Raw genomic sequence first — 21,077 nt, forward strand, 5'->3', positions numbered from 1 at the left:
AAGGATACGATCCGAGTAAACCCGACACTCATATATTATATCTTGACGCTAACAATTTGTACGGATGGGCTATGAGTCAACCTTTACCCACGGGTGGTTTTGAATGGGTCGATGATATCAATGTTATTAATATCCATAATATCGAAGTGAATAAAGGGTACATACTAGAAGTTGACTTGGAATATCCAAGTTCGTTACATAAAGACCATAACAGTTATCCGCTAGCTCCCGAAAGATTAATGGTTAATAAAGATTGGATGTCGGAATATCAACGCTCCTTGATGGGTAATAGTAGGTTAGCTAACGTAGAAAAACTCGTACCAAATTTGATGGATAAAACAAAATATATAGTTCACTACAGAAATGAAACAGGTATGAAACTTAAGAAAATACACAGAGTTCTAAAGTTCGATCAAAGCCCTTGGATGGAGCCCTATATAAGGTTGAACACAGATTTAAGAAAGATAGCTACCAGCGATTTCGAAAAGAATCTGTATAAGCTCATGAATAACTCAGTATTTGGTAAAACTATGGAGAATCTAAGGAAGCGTGTTGATGTTAAATTAGTCAGATCTAATGAGGAAGAAAGACTCAGGAAACTTATAGCCAGTCCGGCTTTTAACAGAAGCAAGATATTCGATAATGACTTAGCCGCGTTGCATATGCAGAAGAGTAATATAAAATTCAACAGACCGGTGTACGTCGGTATGAGTATTCTCGACTTGTCAAAACATTTAATGTATGACTTTTATTACAACGAACTTAAGAAGCAATACGGCGATAGATGCGAGGTGTTATACACCGACACAGATTCTTTGTTGATGGAAATACAAACCGAGGATGTGTATAAAGATATGGCAGAAAAAATAGATATGTACGACACGAGCGATTACCCAAAAGATAATCCACTGCACAGCGTTGTAAATAAAAAGGTGTTAGGTAAGATGAAGGATGAATGTGCTGGGACCCCTATAGCGGAGTATGTAGGATTAAGACCTAAGATGTATTCTATAAAGAAGTCCGATAATGGAGAGATAAGAAAAGCTAAGGGCGTTAAGAAGTATGTTGTAAAAAAGCATATCAAACACGAACAGTATAAAGAATCATTATTCAACGGTAGAACGTTCAAACACAAGATGAACTCTTTAAGAAGTTACAATCATAGGATATATGGATTAAGAATGAACAAGACATCATTATCCCCCTTAGATACAAAGAGATGGATTGATAATGATGGTGTAAATACCTATGCTTATGGTTATGGTGGTAATACCGTACCGTCAGGAACTATGAACAACTCTTCTCGTACAAATGCCCTACCCGGTCCATCTTGAAGATAATAAAGAATAGGCTCTCCTTCTTTCGTAACCAATCGACTAATGTTATACGTCTTAAGGGACCATATGGGATCTGTTGCGCGATGTAGGCCTCCTTCGAGTTCACCGGCCTGGTATAAATATCTTACGCTTACTCTATCCGGAAGTTTTCGTTCTTTGCCTCTCCTCGGTGCTGAAGATTCGGAAGTCACTGATTTCATTTTAATAGCATCGGATGGTTTCTTCCCTATTAATCTTGTTACTTTATTATTCAGCGCTGATACAACGGCTGATAATCGTGTCACCCATTCGGTTGATCTCAATCGCTCGGATTTCATTTCGATCCCATACTGATAGCCAAACAAACGTTCCGCTAATGTCCTGTTAAATCTTTCGACGATAGCTTGACTGCGGTGGGCCTCTCTTTCACCACGGACGATTTCGACATCGTTCTTTGTTAACAGTTTAGTTACCGATCCCATAAACCTCGCGACCGGGATCTACTTGAAATAGCTTAGGCCATTTTAGTGGTCCGCGTTTATATATGTGGCTCAGTGCATTAGCTACCTCTGTTGATTCTTTCGAGGTTAATGGCTCAGCCTCTTTGTATCGACTAGCCACATCCACTACCGTTAAAGCGTATTTATACGTTTTGCGTTTTACCTTATCGTGGGGAAGAAACAAGAGGTCAGCCTGATGAACTTCATTCGTCGTAAAAATATCAAACTTCTTCCTCGGTATATAACGCGGTGCCAGTAAATATATCTGCCACATCGCTTGTTTCTTTAACCAATCCTTGGCCACATCTTTAGATACCTTAGCCACGGTGGCTAATTTTTATATTGCTCCTACACCTTTCCAATATCCTCGTGGGCTATAGTAAATTTTATTCATTATTAATTAATATTGATATTTCGTTTAATATAAATCCAGCTCCAGTGGAAGTGAGTCAGAACCCCTATTACCTATAAAAATTTATATCATTGACTCCAGGTGGTGGTGAGCTGGAGCCAATTTAGCTGAATCTCATGACTCGTTGAATCGCATAATCATTTTGGCATAAAAAATTACTCCTGTAGTGGTGGTATAGGTATATAAATCCTGCTCCAGTGGAAGTGAGCCAGAACCATCATTACCTATACTACTACTGATCAAGAACAAGTTCTCCAATCCCAAACCTTTCCTGCTCGAATATCTTAGCAACACTGCTAAGACTTCCGCTTCAAGATGTCGTTCCTGCACATGACCTAAGAAAAGAAGTATACACGCCTATCCTACAGAGACCCGACCACAGCCATCTTCATGCAGACCCTGCACAATACAGAAACCGCCTCACGGGCACCTACAAGATGGACACTGTGTACAAGATATCTCATGGGGACTTACTAATTTGTGTTTACTTACATGGACTCAATCAAGGGTATATATTGTGTGACTGTTGAATACTGCAACCAGGTATGTTTTATCAAAGCCAGTATATTAATGGCAAAATGAGTCTTTCCAAAATTCAGTTTTGTATATGTGCAATATACTATTATGGACTGTTATGGGATGAACAAAACCTTCCAAATGGCGTGCTGGTTTTCTTGGGGGAATCAGTCAGCAAAGAGCCGGAGTCACAGGAGGCTAATCACAATTTTATTTACAAAAACAATTAACAATGAGCAATTTACAATATCTTAGAAAATAGCTGAGGGTGCCACAGAGAGTCGGTACAACCCTCTGGGCTGTGAGAGAGAGATCTGCTTGGTATGAGCGTCAAACCCCTTCTGCTTAACATTTGGTTTCTGTATGTATTTAACAAAAATTAGAACAATAAAATGGAATATGATTGGTTGATACACGATGGGCTGTGCCTTATGGTTAATGAATGGCTAGACAGAGGGGAATACTGTTAATCCTGTTGGACTGGCACTAATCCTGCTGACATATTTACTGGGTGCTTGGAAAGAGATTATGGTGTCACTATAGATGACCTTGTATTGGGGCTAATCCTTAATGAGTCTAAATTGAAGTAATTGCTGAATGTTATTCTAATATAGGTGATGACAGATTTACTTAAATAAAATAGTTCAAGGCAATCTATAAGACTATGTAGACATAATTTTTGTCTTATTGATTAGTATGTCTGAGAAATGAGATCTTGTTAGTATTTATCTAAAGGCTTTAAATCTATTAAACTATGTACACATAACTTTTGTCTCATGTTATCATGGTGTAACATTTATACAAAATTTCATATAATTATAGTTTAGCAAGTAATACATATAATTATATGAAATTTTGTATAAATGTTACACCATGATAACTCATAAAAGCACTTGTTGTGGATCTAATTATTATATGAAAACTTAGTATAAATGTTATATCATGATAAGCGCCTCAATAAATTGCTGTCAGTTACATTCATCACAAATAAAACTTCCAGTACAATATACAAAATACAATATGCACAACCACATAACAACAACAACAACAACAACAACACACACACACACATACACACTTCTCTTTAATCTGATTATCTGATTTAATTCCACAGTGCTCTAGATAAGTAAAATACACAATAATATCTCGAACACCATTACCCAATAATTTTGAGTTGCTTGTGTACAATTATGCATGCAAAAATGGAAATAAAAAAGATTTGTACCAAACATTTCACTGTTAACTAATATAGCCATTTCAAGTGGTGCCCCAGTATTTCCTGACTTGTCTTGACTTCAAATGCAGGTATTGTAATATCAATGATGCAGAGCGAATGGTTTCAGATGAGGTTTTAATACAAGACATAGTTTCTTACAGGAGGCGGCTATGTTTTATTCTGCTAACTATGTCATCACTATGTCATCACTGTATGTGGTGACATCATCAGTCCATGAGTACTTAGGTTAACAAGGCACAACATATAACAGTAGTAATAACCTAACTGTTATGATACTCTGATGACTATGTTGGTACTACAAGTATCCACATTAGTAGTCAAGGTCTAGATGTTAAATCTTGTGTGTTGTGTGAACATGAGACATTTGTAAGTTTTGTGTTTAGCTATTTGAATGACCTCACTCAAAACTTCTAGGACTACGGGCTGGCTAATTTTATGCTAATGCTTCTCGAGCATATACAGTCAAGTCTCGTTAATCCGACAATTGGCTTTATCTGACACTAATGATGGGAACCAAATAATCAGTGCTATTAAGACCTGTTAATCTGACAGTCTCGCACTCCGACTCCGACACACCAAATTTGCAACGAATTACAGAAATCACTCGTGAATCAGTCTTGTTAATCCAACACAGTGATCGGCGTACTCCGTGGTCATCTGCCAGTGAGTACACAGCCCCGTGTTTTGATGCGAGACGAGTCGTCGAGTAACTGCATATTTCAACGGCTGCAGAGATAAACTTTCTTAACAATAAACAATTACTGCTTTAAATAAACAAAACATGCCTAGATTACCTCAATCTCTTAAAATCGGATTCAAGTTCTCGCTACCGCTGAGGACATCCCATTAGAGGTCACGTCAGAATGACCTTTCGCGAACTTTGACCAACCAATGAAATTATTAACAGGAAGTTAACATTAGCCACTAAGAAAGCAGATTTCTTAAGCATTGTAGCACTAGTTTCAAATTGGCAACTACCATTCCAGACTATGCTTTAAAAGTATTTTGAATCAGTCATACATTGTGTTAAACTTTAGACATTGCATGATTAGAAAACATATTCTGCTAACAATGTAACATGACAATATGAATACAGTAAACTACGTTTTTAACGAACACGCTTATAACGAACTGACGGATACAACGAACTTACTTTTTTGTCCCAACTATCTGCTGTATTATGCTGTATATATGCTTATAACAAACTACGGTTATAACGAACTAAAATTTGTGGTCCCTTTGAGTTGCTTATAACCGTAGTTTACTGTATTGCCTTTTCCCGCTTTTTTTTCTTACAATGTGTTTGAATCGTTATCTATCATGTAGTTGTCCAGTTTTCGATCACAAATGTTGATACTACCTAATTTCATTTATCTGACATACTCGTTAATCCAACATAATCATATGCAACCAAAAATGTTGGATTAACAGGATTTGACTGTAGTTTGTTTCCTGATATACTCATTGATCTCCTCTATTTTGTTTACCAGACTGAGCAACATGCAGGACAGAATCCATCATCAATGCTGCAGAACATTCTCAATCTTGACTCAATCTTGACTCCCAAGAGCTCTAGTTGTGCTTATGGTCAACTTGAAGAAAGTTGTACAACAGCAGCTCCACATGAAGTGCCCCAGATGAAAGAACACCCACCCCCTATACCAGATAGGAAACTGAAACCTATGTTAGTGTCCCAGACTCTGGTTTCAGGGAAGCAGCAGTTGTTACAAGAGAGTGAACCAGTGCATGTGTTCTTACCCTCTGAGAACATCAGTTCATCCCCTCTAAATTTGAGCATGCCAAGGCAATCTGCCAGAATGTCTGAAATTGATCAGTCAGCATTGACATCTAAACTTTTGCCAAAGATTAAAGAAGAATCAAACTTGGAAAAACAAAAGGCAAAATGTGAAATTCATATCATTTCACTAACTGAAGAAATCGAGGAAATTGAAGTGCAGTTAAATCATTTGATTGAGATGAATGGGAAATTTTATGAGCAAGATGAATTTTTAGCACTGAACAAGAAGAAAGGTTTATTGAAAAGAGAAAAACTAATTCTTGAAAAACATAGAAGTAGACTTGAATCCAACTCAGATAAGCACTCCCAGGTATCATCAGATGTTTATTATCCACCGTCTCATGTAGACTTTAGCAGACTTGAAAACAACACCTTGCCAACATCCAGTGTTAATAAGCCTGTTTGTGTTTATCAGGCCCAGCATACAGGCAGAACCCATAACACATCTGTTGCAAGCCAAATTGGCACAAAGGTCGTAAGTAATGTAGATGAAAACATGCACCAATCATCTGTTATCCAACCAGGTAAAATCCAACAGCCACAGGTTCTACAGGATTCACAAGTTGTCTCTACAGAAACCACCTCTTTGGCAGTTGTACAAAAGAACCAACAGTCAAGTCCTTCAATTAAGCCTGAAGCTGAAGAAAACATAGAATCCATCACAAATAATTCAAAACAAACAGTTGGTAAGTTTGAATGAATTAGTGGTTGGGCTCAACACATGTGATCTGTTTTTCAGGATATCACATATTTTAAGCTTGATTTGAACATTCTATTTTTTACTCTTAAATTCTCTCAAAATAAAGTGAAATTTTGTTCTGTGAACATCATCTCAGAATCTACTGGACCTATAATACTGAAAATTCACATGCTTGTTTCCACCATTGATGACTCTCCAATTTGAAAGTTTTCAAATCCAATTTTCAAAATCATTATTTATTGAAATGACACATGTGAATTATGTTTTCCTTAATAATAACTATGAGGTACTGGAAATTGTTAATGCGAGTTGTGATTTGGAAGACATTTTGATGAATAAATTATATCAGGTGAGTATTTGTGAGGTTATAACATAATAATAAAATAATACAGCATCATATTAGTCATGGACAGTCCTATTTTGCCATCTGTTAATTGCAGCCTGCAGGAGTAACTCAAATAGACAACCAGATCATGGCAGTCAATGGCAGTGTGAACACTGCACCATGTTCAATGACAGCAACACAAGGATATGTGACATGTGTCATCGTACAAGTGACAACCCAGTGTTTGTCCATGATATCTGCCCAACTGAGGAAATAAAAGAGAGTGAAGAAACTTTTGTTGTATCTCCAAATATACCCATGGTTGGGACAAAGATTGCACAGGAACAAGACCAGGTAAATCTCTTTTTTTTTCATTTTGCTAACCTGATCCTGAAGGCCTTATCCGTAACTTGTGTATTTAACTGTGCTTTAAAGGGGCTCATAATTACAGTTGTATGAGGATGATTACACAACCATGTAAAGTAAGTAATATCAATGTAAGGCTTTTTGAATAGGCAAAGTTTATAGATCAATGTATCCAAAATTTAGACATTAGTTTAAAAAAAAACCCAGCTTGTTTAGACTATCCTTACCACTCAAAGTTTTATTTGTCAATTAAAAGTGGCATTCTTCAATACATTGTTTTAATGAAATATTCATGTGTAATCTGCTGGACTATTGCTTGGAGTGGTGTTAATAAACAAACAAACAAACTTATTTGCAGTCAGAGGCTAGTGAAGACTTTTTTATCGTGTAAAATATGGTTGTTTATGTTTAGTTAGTCATGGGATTCCCATGTGTTCTATTTTTCATAGTATTTTATATTTGGACCTTGCTTTTAAATTTGTGTTTTTACAATGCTCATGGATTCTCTCAAAATGCATTTTTGGCTCTGTTTAAACATCATCTCTGAAATTTCCAGACAGGAAATTGATATTTGGCATGCATGTTTCTCCTTTTGATTGTGGGATCACAGGTGGCCCAGTTGTCAAAGGCGCAGCAATTCACTGAGCAGTGAGTCAGAAACTTTTTGATCATGGGTTTGAATCCCGGTTCACCCTGATGATGTTTATAGGTTTGTCTGCACCGTACCCGTGCATGTGAGTTTCACCTAAGTGTTAAACATCTGAGACCTGCATAACTCCAGACTTTCCGACCACATCATGCTGACATGCAATGATATAACAAGAATACTGTTCAATGAGACATTAAACATACTCACTCTTTTGATTTCACCATGTTTTGTCCAGATCTATTGAATTTTGTGTTGGTTTTCATCCTCAGTAATAATATAATTTTGTACTTACCCTGCATTACTCCTTAATGCATATTACTGCTTGTTTCTTGACAGAGAAAAGAGCTGTGTGAGGGTCTTTGCTTGAAGAAGTTGCTCCATCTAGCTGAGAGGCCAGCCCATCACGCAGCTCCCACGTGACCACGGATCCACACATTACTCTTGTCACTTGATGAGAGAAGACCTGTTTTTTTTTGCTGTAACATAAAACTGATTCAAACCCTCATGTGTTTGCTATCTGAGTTAATGTTGTTTTGTCTATGTGTTGTGCCTACGGTTTGTATTTTGTACATTCTATGTTTGATAAACATGTGCATAACGTTATCAGACACTTACTGGCGTTTTCTCAAAAGAAAACATAAGGCCAGGTGTCTTGTTGCTCCAAGTAGCCATCTTGAATATTTTGCGTAGCCAGCAGTTTGTGAACTGGTTTGCGTTCTATATTCTTTTGCTTGGTACCCCACGATTGGCGTATCCTCGCAAGCATTGTTTGTTTTGTTGTATGTTGTCTTACGTTTGTCGTAATATTTGTTTCATGAACCCACATAGTGGGATAAACAAATTATAGCCTACATAATCGGGCGGGGACGATTGTGATTTTACACTGCTTCGTTGCAGATATCATGCCCTCCTGCTCAAAGTGCCGGCGTAATATGTCGGCAAGGGATCCCCACCCCCTGTGCCTTAATTGTACATCTCAATGCCTCCAGGGTCACCGATGTAAAGACTGTTTACTGCTTTCACCCACAGCTTTCAGACAATACCTCCGTGTGTGTAAAAAACGCAGAACACAGCAGGCCAGGAAACACCGGCGCACGATATCCGACTACTCCGAGGTCTCGCCTTCTAGATCGGCTATCTTGGATGACCACCCCCCGACCTCAACTGCTACCTTGATGTCAGACCCCATGGTTGTAGCCTCTACCCAGAGCACTTTGACAACCACGACAGCGTCTATCTTAATGGCGGTGACCACCGTAACGCCCGGCGTGGCGTTCACGTACCAGATGGCGCCTATACTATCCTCCGGACAGACACTCGGTCTCCCACAGGCGCCCCCGCCTACGGCACAGACACTTGGTCTCCCACAGGCGCCCCCGCCTACGGCACTGACGCCCATGATAGACGCCTCCCTCCTCCAGTACATTCAGTACTTACAGGCCAGACAGCGATCGACGCTAGCGCCTCTACAAGCGCCTCCCATAGCGCCCCTGCAGACGCCTCTACTAGCGCCTATACAGATAGCGCCTATCCTTAAACAGCTCTGATACAGGTGCCAGCGCCTCGTCGGACGCCTATACAGACGCCAGCGCCTCGTCGGACGCCTATACAGACGCCAGTGCCTCGCCGGACGCCTAAGGCACTGACGCCCATGATAGACGCCTCCCTCCTCCAGTACATTCAGTACTTACAGTCCAGACAGCCGTCGACGCCAGCGCCTTTACAGACGCCTCTACTAGCGCCTATACAGATAGCACCTATCCTTAAACAGCTCTGATACAGACGCCAGCGCCTCTTGGGGTGCCTATACAGACGCCAGTGCCTCGTCGGATGCCTAAGGCACTGACGCCCATGATAGACGCCTCCCTCCTCCAGTACATTCAGTACTTACAGGCCAGACAGCCGTCGACGCCAGCGCCTTTACAGACGCCTCTAAAAGCGTCTCCCATAGCGCCCCTGCAGACGCCTCTACTAGCGCCTATACAGATAGCACCTATCCTTAAACAGCTCTGATACAGACGCCAGCGCCTCGTCGGACGCCTATACAGATGCCAGCGCCTCGTCGGACGCCTATACAGACGCCAATGCCTCGTTGGACGCCTAAGGCACTGACGCCCATGATAGACGCCTCCCTCCTCCAGTACATTCAGTACTTACAGGCCAGACAGCCGTCGACGCTAGCGCCTTTACAGACGCCTCTACAAGCGTCTCCCATAGCGCCCCTGCAGACGTCTCTACTAGCGCCTATACAGATAGCGCCTATCCTTAAACAGCTCTGATACAGACGCCAGCGCCTCGTCGGACGCCTATACAGATGCCAGTGCCTCGTCGGACGCCTAAGGCACTGACGCCCATGATAGACACCTCCCTCCTCCAGTACATTCAGTACTTACAGTCCAGACAGCCGTCGACGCCAGCACCTTTACAGACGCCTCCAGAAGCGCCTCCCATAGCGTCTCTGCAGACGCCTCTACTAGCGCCTATACGGAGAGCGCCTATCCTTAAACAGCTCTGATACAGACGCCAGCGCCTCGTGGGGCGCCTATACAGACGCCTTTAAAAAAGCACCATCTACAGCGTCCATAAAGGCGTCTATCCTGGCGTCTCGTGTTGCGCCTATCCTTGCGCCTCTCCCAAGTGCGCCTCTACAGACGCACGCCCCGGACAACCGCGTTGATAGGCGTTTAGCCATTCCACGATGTCCTTGTGGCTACCTGCTGTCATTCTACAGGCCTATGAGATCAGCTCCCCAGGGCCTACTACCTACCGAGACCAGAGCGGTCGCTGGACACTTGATTGGCGTCCATACAGCGGCGCTCCAACATTGACACTTGATGGGCATCCCTACAATGGCGCTCCAACACTCCCAAAGGTCCTGGAAGCGCCTAATCTCGTGGTGACAGTTCCGTGGAAATCTCCCGACAATTCTCCTTGTCTATCAACGTTGTTTGAACGTTTCTTCGGAGAAAGCGAACTGGACTCTCAAAGATGTCCCTACCCACGGCGTCTGGTAGATATTATCTGCACCACAGTTGACGATCACAACCCAATGACAGATTTGTTAATCAACAGAATCGTCATATGCTTCCGGGTACCCAACTGGGTCATCGTTCTCAACACCGGACCAGTCGTCACTCTTATCATGGGGATCAACTTGCCCTTACACCTGCAACGTCACAGATCCTGCTCAGAACTTGGACACACCACTGGTCTATCAACCACAGGGTTCACAGGGGATTGGCCTTGTGTGGAGCTTGAACTAGTCCACTCATCATACTGGGTTACAGTTTACTGCGCAGGACGACATACATGTCACGTGTCAAGACCTACGACTGTAAACATCGTTGACCGTAATCAGGTCAACCGACCTTATGGGATTCGTGCAGTGTATTTGTACAGACTGGCTTGCATGAACGCTGCAACCACTCGACCAGACGCCTGTCGCTGTACATCAATGTGTAAAATGTTAGGTTTTGTTTGATATATTCTGATGGTAAACAGAAGTCGTTCATGTAATGTTATCAGTGGTTCGGAAAACGTTGTTACGTAACGCCCGTGCAATCCGTGCTCGGGCTTGGCTACCAATTGTCACTTGTTGTCTGATGAATAAACGAAGTGGGAAGTTGGCAGGTTGTCTCTTGGTTATTGACAGAACACTACACAATGACTCAATCCCTTCGCCCGAGACGAGACAGCTCTCAAGACCCTGGCTAGGGTGTCACAGCCAGCCTTTGCTGAGGCGTCCCAGCCTGGCTCATACAAGCTGCGACGCAACACCCTCCAGCCCCAGTGGCACGGCACCACCTCAACCTCTCGGGGTAGAGGAAAAGGCAGGGCATCGGGCGCATAACAGTCCCGCCGCGGCCACTCCAACGGAGGTAACAACGACCGCAGGGACTTCCAGTGAATAGCCAGACAAGCACGACTGGGACTTCACCCCCAGCCGTCCAAGTTGTCGACACTCCAGTACGTGGGAGACATGCACCCAGTTCAGATGTTCCATCGTCCTCCCGGATCATCTCAAGCAGCATCCCCGGTGGTGGACGGTGGAATCGAATGTCTTAGGCGGTGTCTCCTTGACAGGACTTACGACCTCTCTGCGCCTATTCGTAGACGCGACCTTACAGTGATGGGGCACACACCTGGAGGGACAGGTTACCTCGGGTCTGTGGTCCGCCTATCAGCACCTATGGTGATCAACAACCTCGAACTGGAAGTGCTTATCTTGGCCTTCACTCACTGGAAGCAGGCCCTCAGACACGCCCGGCTCTCCATCCCGACGGACAACATCACTGTCATATGGTGCCTTCGGAACCAAGGAACGACTCACTCGACTTCGCTCCTTCAACAGACGTTCCGATTGTTTCACCTGGTGGATCATCTGGGGATTCAGTTCCAGGTCCACCACATCCCGGGCTGCCGAAACATCCTAGCAGATGCCCTCTCTTGGCCAGGCAAAGTGTCTCCCACAGAGTGGAAACTTCACCCAGATGCCTTCGCTCTTGTTTGTCGAATTCACGGTCTCCCCAACATAGACCTATCGCCACCAGCCAGAACTACCAGATCCACGACCTACATATCTCCGGTGCCAGATCCACTGGCTTGGGCAGTCGACACTTTCAGTGTCCCCTGGGAAGGACTAAAAGCATGGGTTTTTCCGCCACCTGTACTCCTCCCCAAAGTCGTCCAGAAGATCAGATCGACACGGAACCTCCATCTGACTTTGGTCACGCCCTAGTGGCCACTGAGGGCTTGGTTCGTCGACCTCAGAGAGCTGTCCGACGTCAACCCACTGCCACACCCAGATTGGCCAAATCTGCTGATCCACCCTCACAGCAGACAGCCACACTCAGGACCAGACCGGTTATGCCTTCACGTCTGGTCCATTTATAGAGAGCACTGAACGCCAAAGGCTACTCGGCCAGAGCGGCTAGGGCCATCAGGATGGCACATCACCCAACCACCAGGCGCCTCTATGATGACAAGTGGCAATCCCTCGAGAGCTTTTGCAGGGGCAAGCACCTAGACCCCACATCTGCATCGCCTCAATTCCTGTCCGAGTTCATGCTCCATCTCAAGGGCAGTACCATCATGACCTACTTTGTGTCGCTCAACTCTGTCCTGACAGTTTCGGAAGATCGGCGCATGACGTAAATCCCGGAGCTACAGGCTCTGCTCCGCTCATTCAGGCTGGAAGACCAAAAGGCGAAATCTCGTACACCAGCTCGGGGCTTGAACATCATTATCACCTCGCTGAGAGATGCGCCTTTCGAGCTACTCGAAACGTCGTCATTCTACAACCTGACGAAAAACACGGTCTTCCTACTGGCGCTCGCCACAGCAGCCAGTGTCAGTGAGCTACATGCCCTAGATGTCACACAGGTCCGCTTTGAGCAGGGAGCACACGGAGCCTGTGCAAAGAATCAGCTCCTAGGCCAGCCCGATAGATCGTTCCTCATCCCCCATCTTTCATCGATTGTGGGCGCGGAAGATGAACTAGAGCTCCGTCTTTGTCCGGTTAGAGCGCTTCGTTGCTACATCCGACAAGCCAAGGAACGCCATAGACAACGACGACGCTTCTTCGTACCGGTATCTGCGACCGCACGAGCAGAAGTCAGCTGCAACACGATCGCCCTCTGGCTATGAGCCATCATCCTCGAGGCCTACGAGGCAGCGGGATTGAACCCCCCACACTCCCAACAACCTGCATGAGATCCGGGCGGTCGCCTCCACCATGGCGCTTTACAGCAACTGCTCTCTACGCGCAATCATGGAGGGATGTTTCTGGCGATCCAACACGGTCTTCGCCAGTCACTACCTGCGAGACGTCGCTTTGGAGGATGTGCAAGGCACGCACAGCTTTGGTCCGTTGGTAGTGGCCCAGCGGGTCACCACTACTACACGTCATTGACCACGCCTCCAAGTCCAGAGCCGGCCTTTCGACCTCCCCTGGCGTAAGCCCTGGACTAACCGAGTGCTATTGTCAGGCTGCGCAGTACTAGGACACAACGCATACCTGACTCTTCCCATCCATGTCATGGTCATCCAGGCCGACCACAGCCGAAGACGGGCTGACGGAAACGGAGTTTCCTATACATGGAGTGGTCACCCGATGCCGACCACACAGCCGAGGATGGGCTGAGGGAACAGAGTCTGGAAATATCAGATGGAAGTCCCCATCTGAAGGTATGCCCATCTCCGGTTCCGTCCGATAAAGATGTATTAGTAATGCAGGATAAGTTAAAAATCCAGTAAAATCCTAGATATTATTTATATTTGTATACTTATCCTGCATTTCTGCATCTAAAGGGACCTGCCCATCGCAGATCTACCTCCCCACGATGCCTTTCGGACTACAGAGTAATGTGAGGATCCGTGACGTCACTTCCCTTGGTCACGTGGGAACTGCGTGATGGGCTGGCCTCTCGGCTAGTTGGAGCAACTTCTTCAAGCAAAGACCCTCACACAGCTCTTTTCTCTGTCAAGAAACAAGCAGTAATATGCATTAAGAAGTAATGCAGGATAAGTATACAAATATAAAAAGTATCTAGGATTTTACTAGTATGTGAATACTGACAGTAACTTTTATTAAGTGTGAAACATTCAGGGAATTTAAGTTTGGAGCACCAGCAGCATATCAACAAGCTGACAAGTAAAATTGAATAACCAGCTAAGGTGAGGTAATGCTGCCATTAAACAGTAGTTTCTGGATGGGATGCATAAATCTGACAAATGTGGATGCACTAAAATAAATTCAAATTTTAGATAGATCATTACTGAAGACATGTCTTCCTTGAATAGAATGATCCTCGAAAAAAGATAACAATGACTATATGAGGTACAGAGAGTAATTGTTTGATGGCTGTTGTCTTAGTGTTGATATTGGGTTGTTGTTATACATGACACATTGACGTTACACATTGCTTCTCTTGGGTCACAGGTGTACCTGGAGAAGCAGGAAGCTCATCGTCAGTATGAAGAGAAGTTACTTCTGGGTGCCATGGGGAAACAAGTGTCAGAATCAACAAAACAGTCAACAAACAGCAGCATGAACAGTTCTCAAACAGGCATGCTTGGCAATAATGTGTCTCTACAGGCATCTGATTATCAAAAGTCAGCAATAAATGATTGTGTTAGTCAAAACCAGTCACATCCTATTCATGAGGAAGTTAGCAGTGAACACAGTTTTCAAAGTAGACAATCCACATTCCAAGAGACAATGGAGAACATCAATGAACAAAGACATATGAAAAAGACACAGCTTGATGGGGCTGATTTATTGCAGATGATAAAGGTAAGCATCAGTCTGTGGCCATCATTTCACTTTTCTGCCTTTTTGAGACAGTTCAGATATTGTCAGTTTTTAATATGATGGCAACATTATTTCTTGAAGGATTTGGCCCCAAATCTGCAGTAAATGACAGTAGAAATTCCCAATTTGACATAAACATATTTATCATATAACGGGTAGGTTTCTCGGCAGGATAAAGCCAACGGATAAAAACGATATCCGTTAGGGTCATATGCGGATAGAGATGCAAATATCAAAGGTCAAGTAGGGACTACTTTCACTGTTTATAAACAAACATGGCGTCGCCCTCGTCAACAGGGGATCGAGTCAGAATTAACCATCGGCAATCTGGATAAACTACAGGGATAATTGCTATCATTATCAAAAGAACAGTCTAATATACTGAAAGTCTGTGTCGAGCTGTGACGTAGATAAGGCATTTTATAAGTTTGGGCAACTTTGGAGATATAAATTTCGAAACAATTTTGCGAGGGCACGAGGCCTAGCCAAGCGGGATCAGTAGCCATATCTGTGCTTGTAGACCTCTGCGGCTTGAAACCTTCACAACAAATTAAAATAGTTGGATTTGGCCGAAATATAAGTGAATTGTTACCTTGTTGCGTTTTGTCGCTGTGTATACATCTGACTACACTTCTTAACGTTATGACAGGACAGACCGACTGTCAACAAGGTCTGACCGTGGCCGTGACGTCTCAGACTAGGGTTAGAGTAGCTTCCCTTTGACAAAGGGCAGTTACTCTAGCGAACAGACCGATGGATTGCCGCAAAAGGCAATTAAAAACAATTGTTGTTTTGCATTTATGTTGCTTCGCCACTGTATAAGAAACAGATTTCAGTTGGAACTATATTGGCTACTGTCACTGTCCGACTGACACGTCACTTACCCTCTGACGTAATAAATAATAATGCGCGCATTGCAGGAAAACTCGCAATGTTTCGGTTATGTTTGTGAGAGAGGGAAAGCGATTTTTAAGCACAGAATTAAAGAATGACATTATATGATAAAGAGGTTATCACGCTTGTGTGTTTGGGGATGGTAATATCCTGTATTAGGAATAAACACTATGTATTTAGCTCGCCAAGGCTCGCTAAATACAATGTTTATTCCTAATGCAGGATATTTACCATCCCCAAACACACTCGCGTGATAACCTCTATTTATATTCACAAAAATGTGAAAATGGATTGGTAAACAAGCAAAGTGCTTATGTTAATACTGCTTTTTTACACATACCGTATTCGACGTAATAAGCGCCCCGCTCTAATAAGCGCCCACGGCGATATTTGCTAATATATTGGCTAGTGAACAATCCCAATTGGCACCCCTTCCGATTGATCAATGTACACAAGACTTATTTTTTCGCGAATAATACGCACTCGCGTGTTATATGCACCCTAAATTATGGGCAATTAATACATAAACATCAGGCTGTCAGCATGAACCAAGAAATTTATCTCTCAACTCCGTTTTTTTTTTCACCAAAATAATATTCTAATAAGAGCCCCCTATTTCTAATTTTGAGAGCGCCCTGGGCGCTTATTACGTCGAATACGGTAAGACATGATACAATAAATACATCAATGAAGGTTAGATGTAACAAGTGATGTATATATAATAAATATATTTGCAGTTTATGTTAAACAATTTATTTACTTAACTGAAAATCTGCCAGTATTTAATATGAAGTTTTGAATAGAATCTAATGTTTGGATTTGCTCTTCCTTACACAAATGTGAATTTCCACATAGCACTTGTTTGTAAAGAATAACAATGTTGGTAAAAAGAACATTGTAATTTGTACACACAAAAAGCACCTTCGGTATGATATCCACAGGAACAAGTTTTAGTATCCAAAATATGTCTGTCATACTGATCTACGTTAAGATCGCTGCAGCCAGCCTGAGGCGACTGTGAATAATTTGACGTAACCTGTTTTCTGGGAATGTATTCCAAACTTGTGTTGTAGCTGGTATAAATGAATCTGCATGAGCTTTTGTTTTACACTTAAATGTTTGAAGATTAGTTTTATTAGTTTTATTCCCAATTTGAATAAACAAATCCTAATATCTCAGAATTTACTAAAATAAAAACAAAAACAAAAATCAATTTTGAACAATATCTCATTCCCTCTCCCCCTTCCCCCCCCCCCCACCACCAATAATGCATGTTTCTTTAATCAAATTGTCCCAATTGGCTGACATTGCAATAATGTTTGAAAATCACATCTTTTGTGTAATGGGCCTAAACATCTATCAATAGCATCTTTAGATTTCTATTTGTTCTTTAATACATGACTTTTAATTATCTCTTCTTAATGTTTCAGTTAGCTGATCAAAAGGGGTACGGTGTTGAGGAAGTCCATATTGCCCTTGAGCAGTGTGGAAAAGACACAAAGGTAGTCATTGACTGGCTGAAGAAGATTTGGGAGAAATGTATTGATGATGTGATTTCAAGGGTTGCTCATGCAAGCCAAGCATCCCAACAGAATGATATCGGTGTTATATCTACAGTGGAAGCTAAAAGAGCATTACAAGAATCATCGGGCAGTGTCGAAAATGCTGTTATGTATTGTATCAACACTCGGACAAAATTGGTATGTTAATATTTTCGGTAACTTGTTTATACCAGAGACCATAAAACAGAGGGTTGTCCCTTCCCACCTCATAAGCCATCAGCGCTACAGCCTGGCATGTAACTGGTACATCTGGACACCCTGCTGTTACCCTCCCAATACCGCTGCAGATGCACAATATATGCGCAGACATTCACAACTTACCATTCTTGTAACCATGTAAACAATATTACATAATATCTGGGGCTAGAGTTAATTCCCTTAGCTGAGATTTCTCCAACCACAACCAATGACAGTCCAATAAAAGGACGGCTCTTAGCCAATTACAGTAATCTTGATCTTATCTCTCATTAGCACATGTCAGTTGGCTGTAAAGTATTTGCTGAAGATATGCGTCTTCCAGAGAAATATGTGTAATAACAAGCCCAGGACATTTATTTCAACTTATATTCGGCACAGCCATGGACGACTTCATTCACCAAGACGATTTCGTCTTGGACCTAGATATTTCACTTGGAGAAAGATTCCCACACTACTATCAGGGGTTGGTTTCGGATGACCGTTGTACTGAAGAGAATGACAGTGATGTTACCGCAGCCAAGCTGTCGGATAAATCTCCCAAAAAGCTTCAAAGAAAAAGATTGGAAAAGGAAATATGACAGCTGTCTACGATTGTAGGTTTTTGAGGGCATGTGAAGAAAAAGCATAACCGATCCAATATCAAAAGTGTTTTGTAATTTATTCTATTAATTAGAAAAAGTCAGTTAATCTATCTATCTTATTTTACGCTGCAAATGTGTAACTATTATAAATAAACCAAGTTACCTCAAACGCCACAGAAATATACAATCTGGTAAACTGCACAGGAACTCATTAAGTGTAAATAAAACTCGTCGCAAGCAAGACAGTTGTAACAGTTCAGCATATTCCCAATGTTCACAAATAAATTTCCAGATGATATTAATATCATATAATAAATCCTGGCTAGATTTACTTGCAAATATGCATGGCCATTGACTGGTGAAAATGCTTTACTATTAGCCAGAAAAAATGACTATATTAATCAACGGATCTTGTCTTCGTCTCATGTAAAATTGCTACTATTTTATGATGCTAATAGTTTCAATAAATTAAAATTTCATATTTAACTACGAGTCTTGTTAAATGAATTTTGGATGTGACCGAGAATGCGCTTTGCAATGAAATCAAGTGTTATGAGTTATGCAAGTTTGGGGCTAGCAGTGATAATGCTATTTGCCGGAGTCATTTTTTTCAAAGGGAGGCTACACTTAAATTGTACGATTGTAATTTATTAAATATTAAATATTATTGTCGTTTTTTAATATTATCTGATTAGTTTGAATTGTTCAGCATACAAATAATTTAACAGTATAGCTGCAACAAGCATGGAACCTGATATATAATTTATATTTTATGTAGGCAGTAGTAACATTTGTAGTTTTCTAAATTGTTTTGCCATGGTTTTCTGTTTATTTCTGATCAATCAAATACAAACTTTAAACTTTAACCTGGGACAAGTCATGCAATTATTACTATTAAAACAAAATAAAACATCACAAACTCTGATATGTAGATGTATTTATTATAGAAAAGGACAATAGACCATCTATATGTTTTATTAAATGACACCTTCTTGTTGTCTTGAACTTCTCTTGAAGATCTGATGACTGCCGATGTAAACCTTCTTTTTTCTTGACATTGACCAAGCATATTTCATAATACAGATATTTCATATAATGGACTTACATTTTTGTATGATTATTTCATTGTTTTCTAAATACACAGAGTCAGTCGTACTTTAATCATATTTACATTATCATGATGGTGTTTAGGCCCAGAACATATACCTCATAATTTATATTTTCACGGCATAAAATAAAAAAATAATTAACTGTAGTAATGATTAATAAAGTCCAAATCTGCAGAAGATAACAAGTATAATCATCATGACAACATATGTACAGTTTTCTTCAGCGGGCTATGTGACAGAACCCTAACTGAAACAAAGTTAATAGGTATGTTAAATTTACGAGGAGATGGCGAAAACAATGGTAAAAAATATATACCGTATTCGACGTAATAAGCGCCCCGCTCTAATAAGCGCCCACGGCGATATTTGCTAATATATTGGCTAGTGAACAATCCCAATCAGCACCCCTTCCGATTGATCAATGTACACAGGACTTTTTTATTCGTGTATAATACGCACTCGTGTGTTATATCACCCTTAATTATTGGCAATTAAATTCTGGAAAAATACATCCGTCGCATGTAAACATTTCAGGCTGTTAGCATAAACCACGAAATTTACGATCTTTCAACTCAAAATAATATTCTAATAAGCGCCCCCTATTTCTAATTTTGAGAGCGCCCTGGGCGCTTATTACGTTGAATACGGTACATATATAAGAAAAATAATTCTGATATCAATAAAACTTAGAAACTTTGTTGAATGTTTTAAAAGATATATACCGACCATAATCACAGACAATATGCATGTTATGTTGTCTGCTATATGGTAATTTAAATCAGTATATCACGTAAATATGGGTTTGTGCCAAACATCATAAAATAATAACTACCAATCGTACCTAAATAATGTTGGTACCGAGCAAATGGGGAAATCATGATGAATGTAAAAATATTAGTTTAGGGCAGACAATAGGAAAATGTTTTTCTGAAAGCATGTGGAAAAAAAGTTGTGTAATTATTTTGGAACAATTCATATTTAGTCGCATTTCTGGAATCAAAATCAGAAATTTGGCGTTCACCCCAGGGTTTGTTAACGGCACAAACTAACTATTAACTTACCTGCTTTTTATACACCTCGGTAACCAAGGACTTCCAGTGCGAATTAGTATTGAAAATTGCAATCTGCACTTTTTTCTGATTTTAAATGTGTGCCATTTTGTTCACACAGACAAAGACAAAGCATGACCATATTCATCGAATACCAGGACAACGATATGCTTTAGGGTACCAACAAATCACAGATGTAATGTTGACAATGTTAAGTAATAGATGACTGTTAGTATATATTTTGAAATATATCCTTTGCATGAAAAAAAAGGTGACAATGATGACTACAGTGAACGCATTTCCGCTAATTTCCAGGCTGCACGGTAAAAGCTGTAGTGCTGATGGTTTCGTGCATAGGCTAGAGGGCCGTCCCTCTCTTTTATGGTCTCTGTTTATACTAATTTACTTGTATCCAACCAAACATATAAAGTATTTGGGGCACCAGAGTATTTGGTGATGATAATTTTGAATTATGGTGATTATTCATTTGATAAATCATGGATCATGTGTTGCACAATGTAGCCTTTCACTGAAGGATATACTTTATGGACAT

General features: G+C 41.4%; 1 protein-coding gene across 2 annotated transcripts in view; it reads left to right on the forward strand.

Annotated features, from left to right (window-relative positions):
• Positions 1-21,077, forward strand: part of LOC124148417 (E3 ubiquitin-protein ligase RNF31-like) — a 265,524-nt gene that overhangs the window by 120,438 nt on the left and 124,009 nt on the right. For both annotated transcript variants that reach the window (XM_048398840.1, XM_046519497.2), the window contains 4 exons: positions 5,472-6,465; positions 6,920-7,158; positions 14,760-15,113; positions 17,456-17,725. In XM_048398840.1, the coding sequence (XP_048254797.1) occupies positions 5,472-6,465; positions 6,920-7,158; positions 14,760-15,113; positions 17,456-17,725 (1,857 nt within the window). The remainder of the gene's footprint in view (positions 1-5,471; positions 6,466-6,919; positions 7,159-14,759; positions 15,114-17,455; positions 17,726-21,077) is intronic.

The sequence above is a fragment of the Haliotis rufescens genome, unplaced genomic scaffold, assembly GCF_023055435.1.
Source record: "Haliotis rufescens isolate VD_foot unplaced genomic scaffold, xgHalRufe1.0.p SCAF_19, whole genome shotgun sequence".
Lineage (NCBI taxonomy): Eukaryota > Metazoa > Mollusca > Gastropoda > Lepetellida > Haliotidae > Haliotis > Haliotis rufescens.